The sequence below is a fragment of the Tenrec ecaudatus genome, chromosome 2 (genome assembly GCF_050624435.1).
Source record: "Tenrec ecaudatus isolate mTenEca1 chromosome 2, mTenEca1.hap1, whole genome shotgun sequence".
NCBI lineage: Eukaryota > Metazoa > Chordata > Mammalia > Afrosoricida > Tenrecidae > Tenrec > Tenrec ecaudatus.
Window position 1 is genome coordinate 183,735,609 of NC_134531.1, and position 20,802 is coordinate 183,756,410.

The following is a 20,802-nucleotide window of genomic DNA, read 5'->3' on the forward strand; positions in this document are numbered from 1 at the left end:
GTCTGGAGCAAAGTGACGGCAGCAGAGGTAGATGGAAAGACGCGGCAGTGTTTGCCTCTGGGAAGGGAACGCTCTGGCCGAGGACATAGGTGGTGATGGCACAACATGATAGATGCATTTGATCTCACTGAATCGTACCCAGGAATGATCTCGAATTGGCAAATGCAGTGTATACATTAGAGCAACAAAAACCAAACTCACTGCCATCAAGTTGAGATGGAAAGACATCAAGTGGGAAGTGAAACTAATGACCCCAAAGGAGACCGGGAAGCAGAAGAAATAAAGAACTTGAAGCGGGAATGTAAGCCTCGTTCCTTGAGCCCACCTCGCAGACTGGAAAAGCCGTGAGCTCGGGACCCCGTGGGAATCTGGATCTGCTGCCATGCCAGGGGAGTCCACCCATCCACCCACATACTTTCCTCCCTAATTATAGGACCTAGTTTATGATTGAAAATTGTAGAAATTAAAACCAAAGCAAAACACTACTGAATGCTGGCACTTACATTCTAAAATAAGTCTCAGTAGCAGGTCTCTCATGTGTGCCTCATGAAAGACACATTAAGCTTCAGTTCAGTGTTTCTCACAGGATGGTCCACAACCTGCATTAAAGTGAGAAGAGAAAGGGAAGAAAAAAAAGTCCCCTCACTGCCAAGTGGAATCCAACTCATATAAAACAGGGGAGAACTTTCCAGGCGAGTTTCAGAAATTGTAACTCTTTATGGGAATAAAAAAGCCGTGTGTGTCTCCCAGAGAGTGGCTGCTGATTTGGATCTGCTGACCTTGTGGTTCGCAGCTCATAGGTAACCACGACACCACCAGGGCTCCATTCCCTGGAAGGAGAGGGGTTAAAACGCAGATCCAGGGAGTCCCTCCTTTGCCCAGCCTTTGGGGTGAGGTCCTATAATCTCTATTTTCCCAGCACGTGAAGTGACTGTCAATGGACTATACATTCAAGAAGCTCTGCCTTAAAGTCACTGATGTCTTACTGTGCAGCGACATGCTCTGGAGACTGTACAAGAGACCAGGGACTTGAGTCTCAAGATCCATGTAGGCTGATTAAAAAATAAATAGAAGAAATAAATCATATGCTCATTTCACTGTGCAGAATACATCGCTGTGGGCATTTGGGTGTGTGTCTTCTTTCCAACTTGCTTTTATAAATACAGACTTTTCCCCCATAAAATGTAAGCACACCATATTCTATTGCAATGGAATAATTTCGTCAACATAACCGAAAGCTATTGCTATCAAGAGCTGATTCTGGCTTCTGGGGACCTCCTGTGTTACAAAGTGGAACTCACTGCCTCACAGGGCTTTCTCTGGGCCTATCTTCCCTTTGGGCAGGTTTGAATAACCAACCTCGAGGTTAGCAGATGAGCATAAACCGTTTGTGCCACCCAGGGACCTTTGTGAACACAATATGTCTTTTTATAAACATGCTCATTTCTCGTTGCCTGCTGGTTGATGAGGCTAGAGTTGGATGGTGGGGGGTGGGGTAGGGGTAGGGAATGCCTAAAGGGAGACAGCTTCTGATCAGGATCTATGTCTTTAATAAACAGAGGACGTATGGTTGGGGGTTGGAGAGCTGACAGGATAGAATTAGAAACATATTTTATTTGGGGACAGAGAAGGGCATCCTATGATTGGTGGATCTCTGGAAATAAATACAACATTGTGTCATGAATATGCTTTGATAGACCATTGCATTTTCTAAACAGCCAAGCGCACAGCATTTGCAGACAAAAAGGCATAGCAAGCAATGGTCAAAACACAGAGCAGAGGTGAATACTGTCGGCCTTTCTACATCAGCTTTACCCAAGAATTGGGAGAAAGTGGGGCTTTCTACTCCTGTAAACAGTCACCGTATTAGAAATGCACAGGGGCAGTCCTATCCTACCCTACCCTGCCCTATCCTAGTCTATCCTACCCTATCCTAGTCTATCCTATCCTATCCTACCCTACCCTACCCTACCCTACCCTAGTCTATCCTATCCTATCCTACCCTATCCTACCCTACCCTAGTCTATCCTACCCTACCCTATCCTACCCTACCCTACCCTACCCTATCCTATCCTAGTCTATCCTACCCTACCCTACCCTATTCTATCCTAGCCTAGTCTATCCTACCCTACCCTACCCTATCCTAGTCTATCCTACCCTACCCTATCCTATCCTATCCTAGTCTATCCTATCCTATCCTAGTCTATCCCATCCTACCCTACCCTATCCTACCCTACCCTACCCTATCCTAGTCTATCCTATCCTATCCTACCTTACCCTACCCTTTCCTTTCCTTTCCTATCCCATCCCATCCCACCCCACCCCACCCTACCCTACCCTACCCTATCCTATCCTATCTTATCCATCACTATGAATCAGTATTGGCTCAATGACAGTGAGTTTGGTTAGCGTTTATCAAAGATTGAGTTTCCACCTGGCAATCCAGAGATGTTGAAGAAAGAACGGAGCCAAATTCGGGTAGAGTGATTGTCTCACTTTCATGATTTGGACTTAATGTCAGAAAACCTCAGCATTCTCTTGGCTTCCATACCTACGGGATCTGCAAGACTTCACACTACTTGCTTTATTATTATTTTCTTCGTCATGGTCTTAGGCTAGATTGCTAGCTCTAGCAGATGATAGATAACACAGGATCCCATGTCAAATTTGAAATGCAGAAAAATAGCAAGTACATTTGTTGTCTAAGTATGTCCTGTGCAATATTTAGACTATATTTACACTAAACATGGTTGTTTTTCCCAAAATTCAAATTCACCTGGGCATCCTGTATTTTTATCTGGCAACCCTGTTTGGGCAGCTTCCTATTTCAGAGGGAGATGCGGGATGGTAGTCTCTTAATTAGAAATGAAAACATTTTCATTCACACAGTGAACTATGGGTGTTTTTTCCCTCGTAACATAATTGCATGTTTCAGAAGGTGTGTATTTTGGATTAAAAAGAAAAAAGAAGAAGGTGGAGCGGAGACTGACTAATCATCAGCTCTTTGAAGCAAACAGGAGCCTGGAGATTCGGTTGTCACTTCAGACGTGGGTGGCAGCAGCCACTGGCCTTCCTGCTTCCTGCTTGTGACTGGCTTCTGTGAAAGCCAGGGCCCAGTGGGCACAGTGGCAAAGCACATCACTACTAGCAGAATGGTTGTACGTTTGAAGGAGCACGGAGGAGCCTCAGAAGACAGACGCAGGCAAGGTGATTGTAAAGCCCCAGGGCAGTCTGCTCTACACCATGCTGGGTGGTCAGGACTTGGAACAGACTTGAAACTACTAAGAGCAATCAATCTCTCACGGCCATTCTGACTCCCAGCCACCTTCTGGGACAGCAAAGACGGTCTCTGTGGGTTTCCCAGACCTCGCCTCTCTACTGACGTCATTGTCAGGCACCGCTGTGTCTGTTCTGACTCCCAGCAGTCCAACACACGACAGAACAAGACATGGCCTGGTTCTCGCTGCGTCGTCCTTACAATTGTCCTATGTGTGAGCCTGTTTTGCAAACCATCGTCACTGCTCTGAAAAGGGATCAAGTAAGAAAGGCCTGGATGTGGCAGTGGTTGTTCGGTGACTTCGATTCAGCCCCAGCACATGGGGACCCTATGCACAGCAGCGTCATCCTCACCACCGTTCCTGTGTGTGAGCTCATTTTACAGCCACAGTGTCCATCCATCTCTTGGGGAACTTCCTCTTTTTCACGACCCTCTCCTTATCAAGCACGATCTTACCTTCTCCAGGGACTGGTCTCTCCTGAAAACATGTCCAAAATGCAGGAGATGAAGTCTCCCCATCCTGGCTCGTCTTTCTCCTGAGGAACAGTTGGTGGTTTTGAACTGCTGACCATGCAGTTCAGTAGCCCAGCATGTAAACCACTGCACCAGCAAGGCTCCATTCACAACAACTAATGTTGTTTGGTTATTGTTGTTGGGTGCCAGTGAGTCTATGCTGATCCATAGCGATGCTATGCACAACAGGCTAAAAACTGCCCGGTCCTGCGCCAGCCTCACAGTAGTTCCTAGGCCTGAGCCCATGGTTTCAGCCACTGTGTCCATCCGTCTCATTGAGAGCCTTCCTCTATTTCACTGCCCCTCCACTTTACCAAGCATGATGTCCTTCTCCAGGGACTGGTCTCTCCTGACAACATATCTGATGTATGTGAGATGAAGTCTCGTCATCCCTGCCTCCCAGGAGCACTCTGGCTGGACTTCTTCCAAGACAGTCACCAACAGGGAGAGGCATTTCCTTGCTGCCAGGCCTGGTGGATGCTGGTCTGGCTCTTTGGGAATGAACAGAGCATGGGTTTGCTGTGACTGCCCCAGTGTCTATAAACAGGGGCTGTATAAAGCACCATTCAGTAGGGACTTAATGCTCCAGTAAGCAGTAGGTCCCTAGGTACACAGAAACCAGTGCTCTTAATTGAGAAAGAGCAGGCATGGAGTGGGGATGGGAGCCTTGAGATCACAGGGGAGATGTGAGATCATTTACTGAATGGGTTTGCCTGGAAATGCAAACTTTATGTCAAGTATCTGTAAAAAAGCTAACAGAGGCCATAAAAGGCTCGGTCACCACGTCCTATAGCAGCTTCCCTTTGGGGGGAGCATTTGCCAGCTGTTTCTTCTTCTGCGTTTCATTCACATTAGGCTCAGCAACTGCAACCCTCTAACTGTCAGATTTGCAAACTTATTACGGAAGGCAGTTGTTGGACATTTTGTTTTTCAGGACTCCTCTATTAATCAGTTTCAAGACTAAAGTAGACAAGCATGCTTTCATGTTTTTAAATTTTATTTTCTTAGGAGAAAAAAGAGAATTGATTGTTATTTTAAGAGGGAAACAGCACACTGAGTAGTCAGCACTGCCCTTGGATATTTTAGGAGTGAGCTACAAGCACAGCATTATAATCTCCATTCAGGTTTCTTTTCCCTCTTATAACCTTTATTTTAAAGGAACAGAAAGATTCTTCTCTTTCCCCTCTCTTCCTCTTCCTCCTCCTCCTCCTTCTTCTAGCTTGTCTTTTCCAAAGTACAGTAATTTGAGTCTGTGGTCAGAGGTCATCAGCCCCGCTGGATGGACAAACACTTCCACATGTCAGCAGGAGCTCGGTGAGGCCTGTCGGGTCCTGCAAACACCTGGCAATGGGGTACCGCACTTGGACACCATATTTTACATTGGTCCCAGCATCGCTAGGTTTTGAAAATCCTCAGACTTGATACGGTCTCAACCCACCTACTTTTCTCACCATATTTTATCGAACTTCTGCTATCGGCTGTCTGTGGGTTTGCAAACACACGTTTGGAATCAAGCCGATCTGAAGCAAAGCTGTCACTAGTCTGCTTCAAAACCGAGTGGAATGGGGAGGCCAAGGCTGCACGCAGTAAGCATCGCGTTCATCTAGTCTTGTTCTGCGACCATCGCCTCCAGTTGATGTTAATCATCCTGACCTTTACAACATAGAGAAGGCAGTTGTTTTTGTTCTTTCTTAGTTCATGTCTTATATTCAGAAAATAAAGATTGTCCTATTTGCTCGGTGTATGTGTGTGTGTGACTTTGTGTACACACACACACCTTATGTTAAATTCACCTTTATGTTAAATTCAAAGATCTGGGCAGTCCCAAATGTTTAGGACACTGCTGTGCTTGTTCAATGTTTCAAAGGAGGGTGACTTGGCCTGAGGGACAAGATCATACAGAGGGGAGGACAGAGAGCCCTGGAGCCCTGCAGGCAGGGTCTGCATCCAGGTTGGGCAGCCTCTGAGCAAGGGGACTGGGCTAGTCACAAAATTTCATGTCAACTCAGATAAGTGCAGGAGTAGAGTCTAGCCTGTCAATCAGGTCACACCCTGATGATGCCTTCTTGTGGGTGTGGCTTTATCATAAATATATCCAAATATGTAAATATTTATCAAAATATATATACTTTTGATAAAATCAAAACTATATTTTTTTTCTGTAAAGGGGCAGTAGGGAAAATACATTTGGGAACCTAGAGATTCTATTAAAGAGAAAGTTTCTGTTGGTGAGACTGTTTTGAACAGTTCAGACTCACTTAACTCATTGACAGCCTGAAATCCTTGGATGACACAACCTTACTTGAAGAAAGAAGGGGACTGGAAGCACTTACTGATGAAGATGATGTGAAGTACTATTACCTCCAGTAAGGCTTACTCCTCAACATAAAGCAAGCAAATCTTCACAGTTAGATCAGTAAATGGAGAAAAGACTGAATTAGTGAAAGATTCTATTTTCCTCAGATCCACAATCAGTGCCCATGGAAACAGCAGCTAAGAAACAAAATGACCTGCTGCATCGGGCAACTCTGCTGCAAAATCCTTTTTAAAAGTGTTATAGAGCTAAGGTGTCACTCGAGGAATAAGGTTTGCCAGACCCCAGCCACGACATTTTCAATGAATTCATAGGAATGTGAAAACTAGACAATGAATAAAGACTGAAGAACTGATGCCTTGGAGTTATGGTGTTGAAAACCAGTGAATATACCATGATTGTCAGAAGAACAAACGGATCTATCTTGGAAGAAGTACAGCCAGAAGGCTCCTTAGAAGCTATAATGGCAAAACGTCATCTCACATATTTTGGGATTGTTATCAGGAGGGGTCAGTTCCTGGAAAAAGACATCATGTTTGGTAGGTAGAAGGTCAGTGGAAAAGAGGAAGACTTTCCATTAGATGAACTGACACAATAGCTGCAACAATGGGCTCCAACAGGATTAATTGTGGGGATGACAAAGACCTGGCAGTTAATCATTTTGTTGTTTATAGGGTCTCTCTGAGTTGTAGCCAACTAGGTGGACCTAACAACCACACTTATTAATCAACCATTTTAACAAAACAAACAAACAAACACCAGATTACGGGGTCAAAGTCCTTAGGCTGCAAGAGTATCTAGATTATTTATAAATAGTTTTATTTTCATTGTCTTATGTTACCTTCTATTTATGTTTTATTCCATTCACGTTGGAGATGTAAAGATCTTAAAGAAAATTTTAAATGATAAACAGAAAATAAATATAACTCAAACCCAGCTCACTGTCATGAAGACGATTCCAACTGGGAAAGGATGCTACAGAACAGAGAAAAACTGTCCCTGCAGTTTGGGGACCTTCAATCTTTACAAGATTGGAAAGCCTCATCTTTCACCCAGAGATGGGTTTGACTTCTGACTTTGCACTTCGCACCCCAGCACACAATGCATTACAACACCAGGCTCTTTTAAGCAAATGTAGAATATCGTTGTTGCTAGGTGCCATTGAGTCAATTCTGACTCATGGCGACATCATGTGCAATGGAAGAAAACACTGCCCAGTCCTGCACCGCCCTCCCAATTGTTCTCATGCTTGGGCTCCTTGTTGCAGTCCCTATGTCAAAGTGTCTCATCCAAGGATCCCCATGACTTTTCCCTGCCTCTCTACTTTAAAAGCACGATGTCCTTCTCCGAGGACGGGTCTCTCCTGACAACATGTCCAAGTATGTGAGTCTAAGTCTCCCTATCCTAGCCTCTAAGGAACATTCTGGCTGTATTTCCTCCAAGACAGATTTGTTTGTTCCTTTGGCAGTCCACGGTACTTTCAACATTCTTTGCCAGTACCATAATTCAAATACATTGATTCTTCTGTGGTCTTTCTTATTCAATATCCCACCCTGACAGGCATATGAGGCGACTGAAAACAGTGTGGCTTGGGTCAGGCGCACTTTAGTCCTCAAAACAACATCCTTAATTTTCAGTATGTTAAAGAGGTCTTGTGCAGCAGATTTACCCAGTGCAGTGAGTGCATCATTTGATCTCTTGGCTGCTCCTTCCATGAACACTGATTATGAATCCAAGAAAAATGAACCCCCTGACAATTTTAATTTCTTTTTCCATCTATCATGATGGCTCAGTTGGTCCATGATGGTCCTATTGGTCCAGTTAAGAGATTTTGGGTAATTCACACTGAAGGCTGGAATCCTTGATCTTCATCAGCAAATGTTTCCAGCCTCCTTACTTTCAGCCAGGTCGCTTCCTCTGCATGATCAGCGTTCCTCCAGTCCTGATGCCTTATACTTCCTCACATAATTCAGCTTATCTGATTGTTTGCTCAACACAAAGATTAAACAACTTTGATGAGAACCTTTCCTGATTTTTAAACCATGCAGTGTACCCTTGTTCTGTTTGCACAACTGCTTTGACCCATTCCACATGAGCACAATGCAGTGTTATGGGATTTCTAGTCTTCACAAGGCTATCCATAGCTTGTTATGATCCACACACTCAAATGCTTGGGCATAGTCAATAAAATGCAAGTAAGCATCTTTCTGGCACTCTTCGTCTTAAGTTAAGCTCTATCTGACATCAGCAGGGATATCCCGTGTTCCTTGTCCTCTTCTGGATCCCAGCTGAACTTATTGATGCTCCTGTCAATTTACTGCTGTGACTGTTGTTGAGTAATCTTCAGCAAAATTTTACTTGCATGTGATATCAATGATATTCTTCTATATTTTGAACATTCTGTTTCGGTCACATTACTTTGGATAGAGTACAAATATGGATCTATTTCAGTCAGTTGTCCAAGTAGCTGTCTTCCAAATTTCTCGGCAGAGACCAGTGAGTGCTTCCAATGCTACATCAGCTTGCTAAAACATTCAATCGGCTGGTGGAAACACTTCCATCGGTAACCCATCAATTCCTGGAAACTAATTTTTGGATAGTGCTGTCAGTGCATTGAAGCTTCTTCCTTCAGGACTATTGGTTCTTGCTCATAGGCTACCTTTTAAAAGTTTTAATGTTGACTAGTTTTTTTAGGGGGGGATTTATACAGGAACTGTGTATTCTTTATTTTTTCTTTTGATGTTTCCTGCATCATTCAATATTTTATCCACAGAATCATTGAAAATTGTACCTTGAGACTTGATGATTTTTCTTTGGTTCTTTCAGTTTAAAAAGATATGTTGAGTATGTTTTTTTTCTTTTTGGTTTTCCAACTCTAGGTCTTTGCATATTTCAATATCATATTTTATTTTATCTCCCTGATATGTTGAAATTTTCTGTTAAGCTCTGTGACTTCATCATTCCTTCCATTTGTCTTAGCTGATCCATGATTCAGAGAAAGTTTCACAGTATCTCCTGATATCTACTTTGACTTTTCTGTGCCTTCCGTTTTAATGACCTTTTGCAGTTTGACATGCCATTTATCATTGATGTTCAGTGCGTTAAGTCCACTTTTGAGATGTTCTCCAAATCCACCCTTCTATTTTGGCTTTCACGGACTTGTGTGAATTTCCTTCAGCGTCAATGTGCATTACAAATGAGCAGTCACTAGTTTGTTCCACAGTCGGCCCCTCGTCTGGTTTTAGTTGTTGATACTGAGCGTTTCCATCTTCTCTTCCCACAGGTGTAGTCAGTCTGATTTCTGTGAATTCTATCAGTAGAACTCCTGAGGATTATGTAGGTAAGCACTGTTTATGTTCTTTTAAAGGGTATTTACAAGAAGAAGTCTTTGGTCTTGCAAAATTCTCCCATGTGATCTCCAGCTTTGATTCTTTCACCAACATCATATTTTCCAACTGCCTGTGTTTCCAACCTTTGCATTCAAATCACCAATAACTATCAGTGTGTCTTGATTTCATGTTTCATCAATTTCTGACTACAGAAGTTGGTAAAACTCATCAATTTCCTCATCACTACCTTTAATGGTTGGTGCAAAAAATTGAATAATAGTTGTTTTGAGTGGATTTCCTTGTAGGCAGATAGATATTATATCATCACAGACTTCAAAATCTGGAAATGTCTTTTTTGATTGTGAATTCAACATCATTCATCTTCAATCTATCATTCCTGGCATTGTAAACCATAAGATTTTCTGATCCAAAATGGCTAATACCAGTCCATTTCAGTCTCTAATGCCTAGAACAGTGGTTCTCAACCTGTGGGTCGCAACCCCTTTTGGGGTCCAACAACCCTTTCACAGGGGTTACCTAAGACCATAGGAAAACACATAAATATTTCACAAAATATAAGTACATATTGTTTTGTGATTAATCAATATGCTTTAATTATGTTCCATTTGTCACAATGAAAATACATCCTGCATATCAGATATTTACATTATGATTCATGACAGTAGCAAAAATGTAGTTATAAAGTAGCAATGAAAATAATTTTATGGTTGGGGGTTACCACAACATGAGGAACTGTATTAAAGAGTCTTGGCATTAGGAAGGTTGAGAACCATTGGCCTAGAATATTGATCTTTATGCATTCCATTTCATTGTTGATAACTTTCAGTTTTCCTAGATTTATTTCAAGTTCTGATTATTTATTGATGTTTGCAGCTGTTTCTCTTTATTTTGAGTCATGTCTCATCAGCAAATAAAGGTCCCAAAGGCTTTGCTCCACCCACATCATTACAGTCGACTCTACTTTGAGAAGGTAGCTCTTCCTCAGTCATATTTTGAGTGGCCCCAGACCCGAGGGAGTTCACCTGCGGGCATTATCTCTGACAATGCTCGGTTTATATTTATGAAGTACTCAGTATTTGATAATGCTCTAATGCTATCCATAAAGTTTCCTGGGCTAACTCATCAGAAGTGGATAGCCTGTGCCTTTTATAGGCTGTTCTCAGTCTGGAAGCTCTGCTGAAACTTGTACATTTGGGGGACCCTGCTTGTATTTGAAATGCCAGTGACATAGCCTCCAGCATCACACTAACACACGTGGCACCACAGTACGACAACGTGACAGCCAAGTGGTGGAAATATAGGGCATTAAAGAATTAATAACGCAAGTGGCACAAGGTTATAGCAAAGAATGAAGACAGTGCTCCACTAATGAATTTAGGGAACACTAATCTAGTCCATATCTTTCATGAAGGAATAGATGTGGACACTGAGGGTCAGTGAGAGGAAGGCATTCCTTTCAAGATTATTTAACTAGCCGTTGTGAGGACCACAGCTCAGCTCTCCCATGTACCTATTCATTTGTCTGACCGCATTCAAACGACAAAAATACAGGGTGAAAGTGAAAGTAATAGGTTATAACATAAATAAACAAGACTATGGACTGTGACGGGGTTCTAGTGACATAGTAGTTATGCATTGGACCAATTACCTCATGGTCACCAGTTCAAAACCACCAGCCACAGATGATAAGGCTTTCTACTCTTGTACGGAGTTACAGTCTCAAACCCACTGTGGCAGTTCTACTCTGTCTTCTAGAGACACCATTAGTCCCAATCAACTCTAATTGCAGTGAAACGGGCTATTGTTTTTCGGGAAGGGGCTGGTTCAAGAAGCTGGCTGATGTCATGGGGAGATTTTGAAAAAGCAGCACCTTGTGTGGAACCTGGTGCTGTCAGTCATTGCCTCAAATGTGCATGGGCCACTTCACCAAATCTAGGGCTCCTAGAAAAATCTCCATCATGGGTCAACCCCCAAAGTTGTGGCAGTGAAGATTCAGGTCCTATAACCTGCAAAAGCTGGCTTGAATCCCAGCTTCTCCACTTGGTAAGAAGCAACTGTCTATCTCTCAGTGTGTGTGTTACTCATTTATAACAGCTCACAAGAATGATAATAAATAACATTGATGGGGCACCTGGATGCCAAGCCCTCTTCAGGCATTATCCCGCTTATCCCTGACCATAACACTAAAATCTAGTTATTATTTCTTTTTTATAGGAGAGGGAGTGCATTTGAATTCTGAATGGTTACATCTATACAGCTAGACAAGTGCCGGCATGGGATTCAGACTCAAGCCGTTTCAGTTCAAGGCTTAGTCTTAATGTCGCAGTGCCATAGTCATGTCATAACACTACATGATGAAAATAAATGCCAATCAAGTCTGTAAAACACCTCGCGCAGCGCCTGGGCTGTATAAGGCCAAAGGAGGCAGCAACTTTCCCATCCTATGGCTGTGCCCACTCAGCCCCAGCCATCCAGAACCTTCTGCGAAGGCGGCTTGCCCAGGACTACAACTCCCAGAATGCACGGCGCGGAGAAGCTGCCCAATCAGGAAGCCCAGCCTCACTCCGCGTGCCTTTCCAAGCCCTCCCACTTCGGTCCAGACGTTGGCTACCTCAGACGGGACCAGGTGGCTCCTGGTAGGGTCCGGCTGTCCGGCTTGGGTCACTTGGAGCACGGTTTAGCTGGCTTTCTGCAGGTTGGGGGAGGCCGGGGCTGAGGGAGGGCAGGCATGGGCGTGCAGCCTGTGAGGCCCGGCCCCCCGCGCTGGCCGTGCTCCTTGCGTGGCCGTGGCCTGAGGAGAATCCGTTGACCGTCGAATGTGAAGCGCAGCCCCGCTTACCAAGGGCCCGTCCGGGCTGAGGGGCCGAGGGGCTGGCCGCGGCTAGCACGCTCCTCATGTTCTCAGGGTCTGTGCATTGCTGGGCCCCGGTGGGCCTTGCCCCTGCGCTCCTGGCAGCCTTGACACTGGGCCTCGGGGCTCCGGGCCCTCCAGACCCCAGACCGGGCGGCGCTCGGGCTTCTCCGCCACGGCTCCATCCCTTCTGTTCTCACGGAACCTTGGTGGCGCAGCAGGCTGTGCGTGGGTTTGCTAACGGCGAAGTCAACCGCTTCGGAAAAACCAACCGCCTCGGAGGGGCAAAGACCGGGCTGTCCACACCTGCAACGTGGCGGCCTTAGCGTCTCAGATAACCCGCGGGGGCAGCTCTGCCCTGGCCTGTCGGGTCCCTTGGCTCCGCATCGAGTTGGGGTTATTTTTAACACCCACCCTGTTCCCCGAAAAGTAGCAAAAATTGGATGGTGGCCCCAGGGCGGTGCAACTGTGAGAGGGCTCGGCTGTCACCACAAGGTTGGAGACGTGAGGCCACCTTGAGGTGCCATGGGTGAAAGGCCTGGCAAACCATTTCTGGAAAAGCAGCCATGTAAAAACCCTCAAGCACAGCCCACACAGGGTCGCCATGGGTCCACCTGACAGTGGGCCTCACAGGGCAGGCCAGGCGTAGAGGCCATGCGACCCACAGTGGCCTATAGGACAGGATAGCGCTGTCCCTGTGGCTTTCTGAGACGGCCACTTTTTACGGGAGTAGGGATCCCAGTCGTTCTCCCTGGGGACAGCTGGGGGTTTGGAGCTGCTGCCCTGCAGATCTCAGCCCAACGTGTCACCACCACCCCACCAGGCCTTATAGAAACTACATTGGATTCTTTCATGTCTAGGAGGGGGAAAATTATTTTTCCGTTTTTATTTCTCTTCTAGTAATTCTTAGTGTATGTACTGAAGTGAGTGACAGAACTAGGATCCATTCTCCGGCCTTGGAGGCAGAAGCAAGGCATTGATTTAAAGGTTAGTTTGTCTTCCTGGTTTTAAACAGTTCTCCGACCCCCGCATTACTGCCCTGCTCTCCCCATGCTGCAGTCGTGTGTGCTCATGGTGCTTTTCATTTGTCACGTCGTTTTAAGGGATTGGAATGGCTGAGCACGTTTCCCATGAACCACTGTGCCGTGTTTGTATCTGGAACAGCTTGTTAAATGGGTGCTCTCTATAACTTAGTTAATGAGTTGTGCTCAGATGACTGGACATACTGTATATCATAAAGGAGTCCCGAGGGCATCGTGAGTTATACACTGGGTTGCAACTGCAGGGTCACTAGTTTGAGACCACCAGCCAATCCTCAGGAGAAAGATGGGGCTTTCCACTTCTGTAAAGATTTACAGTGTCAAGAAACCACAGGAACAGTTCTGTCCTACAGGGTCACTATGAGTCAGAATTGACTCAGTGACAGTGAGTTTGGTTTTTGGAGTTATTATAACATAAGAACATGTTAATTTACACATTCTAGTTATCCAGGATTGAATTACATGTTGTCCTAACCCTCCAAACTTAAATGTGGCCTTTTTGCCAACCTCTTAGTTAACTAGTAATCATTAAATTCTGTTTTTCTGTGTACTTAAATTATATTTGAATGCTGCCTAGAATTTAATTGGAAAAAGATAATTAATTTACATAAAGAAAATCAGAGAAACTCTAATATGACTGCTGAGCTGTAAGGTCGTTTGTAAGAGATAAGGCGTTCTGAAAATGGGACATTTCTATTGTAAGGGCCCCATCTTGTGGATGTCGTCTGATTAAAGTAGAAACATCATCCAAATAATTCCAGGGGGAGATATTTTCAGCTGGGAAAATATTACCCAACCACGGATGTTACTATTCTAACCATGTTAAAAAAGACTATGATTAACAATTGTTTCTGTTTTCAAAAAGCTTATTTTCATTTTAGAAATCCTGAAAATGCATTTTAAATACACATGTTTCTGATGGGTCCATTCTGCTTTTTTGTTTGTTTTTAAAATCAGATGCTTGAGAATAACGTTTCTGACCATAAGCTGAACGTGGAAGCTATGATTAAAAACCTGAACACCATTTCTTTGGAATTAAAGAAGATGAAAGGTAAACATGAAATTGCTGCTTACAGTGCTTACACATGAGGTTGAAAACTAGCAGGGTAGAGTCCATTTGTGCTGCCCCTGCTGGGGTGTACGTGGACCTTGACTTGTAATGAGAAGCACTCTCTTATGAAGACATGTCCACAGAGTAACCTGAATTCCTATTCTAGACATTGACAAGCTTATGGTGATGTTTAGCTAATTCCTCTAAATTCATTTATTTTCCTTTGCCTATTGCACAATAATGTCACATTCCACAAAATCCAGTGCCTTTATGCATTCATCTGTATTAAGACCCAAAGGTTACTTCCAAAATAAAAACGACAAGTTGTTTGATTCCGTTAAAGGTTAAGCATCCTTCGTTTTAAACAGATTTATAGAGCAGGATTAGACCGCATAGGTGATGAAGTTTAACCAGTCACCTCACACCTACCCTGTTATTCTTTGAGATGTTTCTGATTGGACATTTCTTGACATAACCTATTCCTTTATACACATTTCTTGGTTGTGGAAAATTCCTCGCCTGTAAGGAAAATCACCAGCCTGTAACCAGTAAGGAAACTAAAGGGGGATCCAAAGGAGGCAGCCCTCAAGTAAATTCAGAGCGTTGATAGCTTCAGAGGCGCCCGCTTCTTTCCAGTTGCCTGCTCGGTCATGCTCACTCTGTTTTCACTCTCCATGGTCAGCACTCACTGTGGCCAGACAGCTGAAGAGGAGATGGTTTCTCTGCCGTCATCTTTCTCTACGTCTCTCTTTGGATCCTTCCAGCGCATGTCCCTTTTCCTTCCGTTGGCCAGATTTACATCATATGCGCATGCTGACAGCAGCCACAGCCAAGGGTAAGGGGCCTGCCAAGACCAATGAGACTGCCAAGACCAATTTGGACCAGTGAGGATTTACGGATGGAGATGGGGAAAGGATCCCTTCAAATGAAGTCAAGTTACACCACCAAGAAGAAGGGTGTGGTTGTTAGTTAGGACCAAGCAGTGAGTGGCTGGTATTCTTTTTCTACAGTTCTCTCTAGGTTCTTATTAGTTCAATATTTCCCAGGTTCTGCTTGGTGTTGAGAAGTAATTATGGTTAGTCTGTAAGAAAATAAAGCTAAAACGAGGGTGTGTGTTCCCAAGGTCAGATGAGTTTGGGGAGGGCTTTGTGTCCTATACCAGATTACTTCTCATAGTCTCAGTGCATGCTAGCAAAGGTGCTGAGTGGCCTGATACAAATAAATGTGGTTGGTTTTGTAGAATTCGGCTTTCAAAAATATTCTCAACATCCTACCTGGACAACCCTTCTCAAATGTAAATATCAACAGTCTGTTCCTGCTGAAACCCTCACTGGCTCCCCATTATCCTCAGGAGAAAGCCTAACTTCCTAGCATGGACTATTAAACCTCTTGTGATGGATCAGGCCTCAGTCTGCCTCTCCAGTTACCTATCTCACTCTTTTCTCTCTCCTCATCTGTGCTTCAGTCATACTAAACTAATTGCCTATTTACACCTGTTGTTCTCTTGTATCTGTGCCTTTGAAACATGCATTTCCCTCTGACTGCCCACCACTGCATCCCCACCCCCCATACCACACTTACTAATCAAGGTCACTTACACTTGTGAACAAGGATAGTACCCCTTCCATCTTTCATACCACCTATCACACACTCTGTGTTACTCTAACTGAATTCCTATGAGGTTTACTATTGCAAAGTGTTTATAAATTAATGTTTTAACTCATTAAAAATAAGGAAGCTTAGATTCAGCCCCAAGCTGTTTGTTCTGGCTGTTCCATTTGGGCAAGTGTGGGAAGTGGATTCTTTCATGAAATAAAACAACGATAGATATGTCCTGAAAAGTTGGTTGGGTAGATTAAGCAGTTAGTCTGCAATGGGCCAGTAGAGTCAGACTAGAAAGGTAGGCTTTGGTAAACCTATGGAAGATTGAATTTGTCCCGACTCCTTCCCCCAAATAATCACAACGATACCATTTGTTAGCATAGGCCGGGCAGGTTTCCAAGAGTGCCACATAAATGAACTCTCATAGTGTCCATCACAACCCTAAGAAGAAGCTCATCTGTTGCTATAAACGTCTTCAGCACTGACATGTGGACAGGGACGCAAAGAGGTTAATTCACTTTCCTAAATTCATACAGCTAGCAAATGGCAGGTCTGAGATTTTACCCTAAAGTGACTTTAAAAGGGTAGAGCCTACAACATACAGAACTCTCAAGATGAAATAACAAAAAATGGAAAGCAACTGGGCAGAAAATAGGCAAGCAGTAACATTTAACGGACCTCTAAAGTCTGACTCCTGAGTTAACTGGACAAAGCTGAAAGCTTGGAGAAGTTCGTTACATGTGTAAGCGAAAGTGGAGCTAGAACAAGGGGGCTACTTAAATGTCTGTTGAAGAAGCTGTGCATTCCATGCACATTGTAACTGGGCACCTGCTTTCTTTCTACGACAGCAAACTCAGTTTTTAGTCACCAACAGAGTGAAACAACGGGCTGTTTTGGAGCCAAGAACCTCAAGGGAGGGAGTACTGAAAACAGAAACTTAAGACAACTTGTGTGGATCCAATGATTTAGACCCTTAGCTGTTCATTGCATCTAGCTTTGGGTTGCATTTGCAGGAATTTGACCAGTGTAAAAGGAAAGGTGCAAACTGCAGAGGTTTCTTAACAAAGTAGTCCAGCAAGAAACACCGAGTTTCCAGCAGTCGGCTTCATTCCTCCTCCAACGTTAAATATAAGCAATGTTTCAGACAGGCATGTCATATGAGAGACTAGTAGATTCAATGAAGAAGAAGAAGGATAAAGGGCGACGAACACTGTCAGTATCACAGAGAAGATGCCGAGTCCATGAAAAATAAAGGAAAAGTGTCTAATAAAGGGATATTTAGAGAACAGCAACCACCAAATGAACATGACAACAGAAACGAAAATTCCTACTGAAGGCATTGGGCATCAAATGAGGGATCCTCTAGGTTGTAAAGCACAATGACAGGATATGAATTATTGGGGGAAAGTAAGTTCAGTCAAGGAAGTCTAAACCAAACCCATTGATACTGAATCAATTCCAACTCGGAACCATCCTGTAGGACAGAGTAGAACTGCCCCATCGGGTTTCCAGGACCATTGTCTTTTCAAGGAGAAACTACCATATCTGTCTCCTGTAGCCCGGGGGTGGATTTGAACTGCCCACCTTTTACTTAGCCACTGAGTACTTAACCACTACATGAGGGCTCTCCAAGAGCTCTACAATTCAATTAAAGCAAGGTTATAGGACAAAGCAGGAAGAGAATTTGTCAAAGATGAAAGGTAAGAGAATTGCCCCAAATATCTGAGTTTCCACAAGGAAAGAGTCCAGTACAATGAATAAAGAAACCATACTATTGTGAAATCAAAATTCTAGAACAAAATATCCTTATGCTTCCAAAGAGGAGAAAAAACAAAAATAAGAGTTGAGGATCACATGAAAATTCTTCGGCAAGCTAGAAGGCAACATAGTAATGCCTTCAGAAGCCCGAGGCCATGTGTTCTTTCCAACCTAGATTTCTACCTCCAGTCAACCAATCACTCTAAAATGTGTGTTTAGAGGGGCATTTCAGCTGTAGGACGATTTTCCCCTCGGAAAGTTAATGAGGCTGTGTTCCACAGAATGAGAGCAGATCCCAAAAAGGGAAAGATGTGTTTCTGGAAGCAGGTCATTCAACAGGGGAGGGAAGGTGGCTCCAGGATTATGGAAGAGGGCATTCCCAGGATGGGAACAATACAGGAAGCCTAGAGAGCAATCCTTCCAGAATGCTTCTGGGGAGGGGACACTTTTCCAAATAGCCAAGGTCACTTGAAGACTTAGAGGTGCCCCTACCCCAAGCCATGATATTTTCATTCACCTCATACACAGCTTGGACATTTGAATGAAGGTGCTGGTGATTATCATTGAAAGTACCTTACCAAAAGAACACACAAATCCGTCCTGGAAGAACAGCAACCAGAATGCTCCTTAGAAGCAAGCATAGGGAGTGAGACTGCATCGCACGTAATTTGGACATGTTATCAGGAGAGACCAGTCCTTCTAAAGGACATGATGCTTGGTAATGGGGAAGGGCAGTGAAAAAGAGGAAGACCCCCAAGGACATGGATTGACATGGCGACTGCAACAATGGACTCAAACATAAGAACATTGTGAGATTGGTGCAGGCCAGGCAGTGCTGTGTTGTGGTGTAGGTGGGGGTGCTATGGGTCAGAACCAATGCAGCAGCACTCAACTATTTATGTGAAGGTACCAAGGGGAGATGTACTCCACAGATAAATTTGTGCTAAGCTACCCTTGTGCCACAATGGGTTGAATATGGGGTTACTAACTAAAAGGCCGGAAGTTAAAGCCAAGTAGCTGCTCCAGAAGAGAAAGAGGAAGCTGTCTGCTTCTCTACAGGTTTGCACTGCTGGAGGCCGTGTGGGGCCGTCTCCCATAGGCACTTATAGGGTCCCTCTGAGTCAGAACTGACTGGAGGACAGTGGGTGGCTATTTGTGATTGATGGATATAAAGAATATTGAAGAACCAGGGACTGTAAAAAGCACAAACAAATCCATCTTGGAAGAAGTACAACCAGAATGAATAAAAACAAACTAACAATGATTAACTTGCATGAAGGGTCTGGGCTTCCAGTAAAGTAATTATACTATGAGATTTAGATGTGAAGAATATTTACATAATACAAATTGAAACATTACGCTGCCCAAAATTATGTTACTAGGAATAAAGAGCCATCTATGGTCAGTAAAAAGAAGATAATATACAACAGTGAAAAAAATAAGCATATTATGAGTCCATGAAAGTAAATAGCAATTATAAAAAAATTTAAAAAATGAGCTAATAAAGTTGAATGATTGCCTCTCGGTTGGTAGGATCTACTGTGTTTTAAAACTATCTTTATAGATCTATTTGATTCTTTAAAACTTGTTGAATGTCTCACTTAGATAATATCAAAATAAAATATATGTAAACAAAATTGTGACTCAGTAAGATAGCTAACAAGTTTGGCTAAAGAAACCTAATACAACTTTGTCATTCTTACATGGTAGTCCATAAATCTGATTTTAAGTTAAACCAGGCTCTGCCTAAATTGTGATTTGATTAGTATCACTTGAAAAAAATAAATTTGGAATTAGAAAATAGCTCTTTAGGACAATAACATTTCTTTAGATTGCCTATATGCAACAATGACATGAATATCCCATTTCTTTGTTTTATACAGAGCTCTCTCAGTTACTGCTTTGTGACCTTACTCTGCATTTTAATAATCCTGTGAAGACAGAAGATGCTAATGAAATTGAAAAAAACAACCCCCTCTTTGAAGAGTCTAAATTGTCTGATGTGTCCCTTGCCTTTAATAGTTTTTCCATCTGATTGTTTGTTAATTATAAATTGCTAATTGTATTTATTGTAGAATTAAAATATCCAGGAGAATTGAGTATACTCATAAATGTAATATCATTTGAAACAATAAATATATGTAGAGTTGTAAATATTTCTGCATCATTTTATTTATTTATTTAACTTCCACATCTTAAAGGCTATTTCATTGCTGTTTTAATATTTCAGAGGGTGGTTTATTTAACTAATGGTCCAGGAAATTATTTGTGGACATTGCTTATCTTTTACCTTATACTTGAATTTAGCTCAGGTTGAAAGAGACTTAATGAATTATTAGTGGATGGTATGAGCTTATATTAATCAGAAATCTTCTGGTTGTACTTGCCCCAAATAACTCAAACTTGTGGAAGCATGCATTGGGTCTTGGCAGTCCATTGGTTGGAGTAGATTTCAGTGTCTCCACTAATTTACCCACTGTCGTCTTCCCAGTTCTGATTTCTTTGTAGACTAATGTCCTCCATGGTAGGAACAAGAGGCTTGAGGCATGGCAGCAGACAACTCCACGTTAGGGTGAGATGTCTCCCCCTAAGGAGGCTCGTAAGTCAGCTTTCTGCCCGCCATATGCCAGGTGTGTTGACAAAGGAGGTGGGGCCTCCCCAGAGAATGGAGGTGCTGGTGCCTGAGGACGAGGCTACTGAGTGCCCATTGCCTAAAGATATTAGCTCTCCAACACCCCTTTCTGTCATAGCTATGGAATAGGGTGCCTTCATTGGAACACTTCTTCATCTCTGTCATATTCCGCCAGGAGAGACTGAGAAGAATCTTAAGGTTGCTTTGTAAATGCGATGCACTAGATGCAGACGTCCTGAAACATGCGGCCCACTGAGGACATTTAGCCGGCCCACCGGGTGTTTTTGCCCTCTTTGTTTTTTACTTCAAAATACGAGATGTGCAGTGTGCATAGGAATTGCTCATAGTTTTTTTAAACTATGGTTCGGCCCTCCAACAGGTCTGAGGGACAGTGAACTGGCCCCCTGTTTAAAC

General features: G+C 43.4%; 1 protein-coding gene across 1 annotated transcript; it reads left to right on the forward strand.

Annotated features, from left to right (window-relative positions):
• The first annotated feature begins 12,036 nt into the window (after positions 1-12,036).
• Positions 12,037-19,850, forward strand: C2H5orf58 (chromosome 2 C5orf58 homolog). The gene is made up of 4 exons (XM_075543201.1): positions 12,037-12,090; positions 13,206-13,292; positions 14,303-14,396; positions 19,640-19,850. Exons 3-4 carry the CDS (start codon positions 14,303-14,305, stop codon positions 19,789-19,791), a joined length of 246 nt encoding a protein of 81 aa, XP_075399316.1. The 5' UTR covers positions 12,037-12,090; positions 13,206-13,292; the 3' UTR covers positions 19,792-19,850.
• The last annotated feature ends 952 nt before the right edge of the window (positions 19,851-20,802 follow it).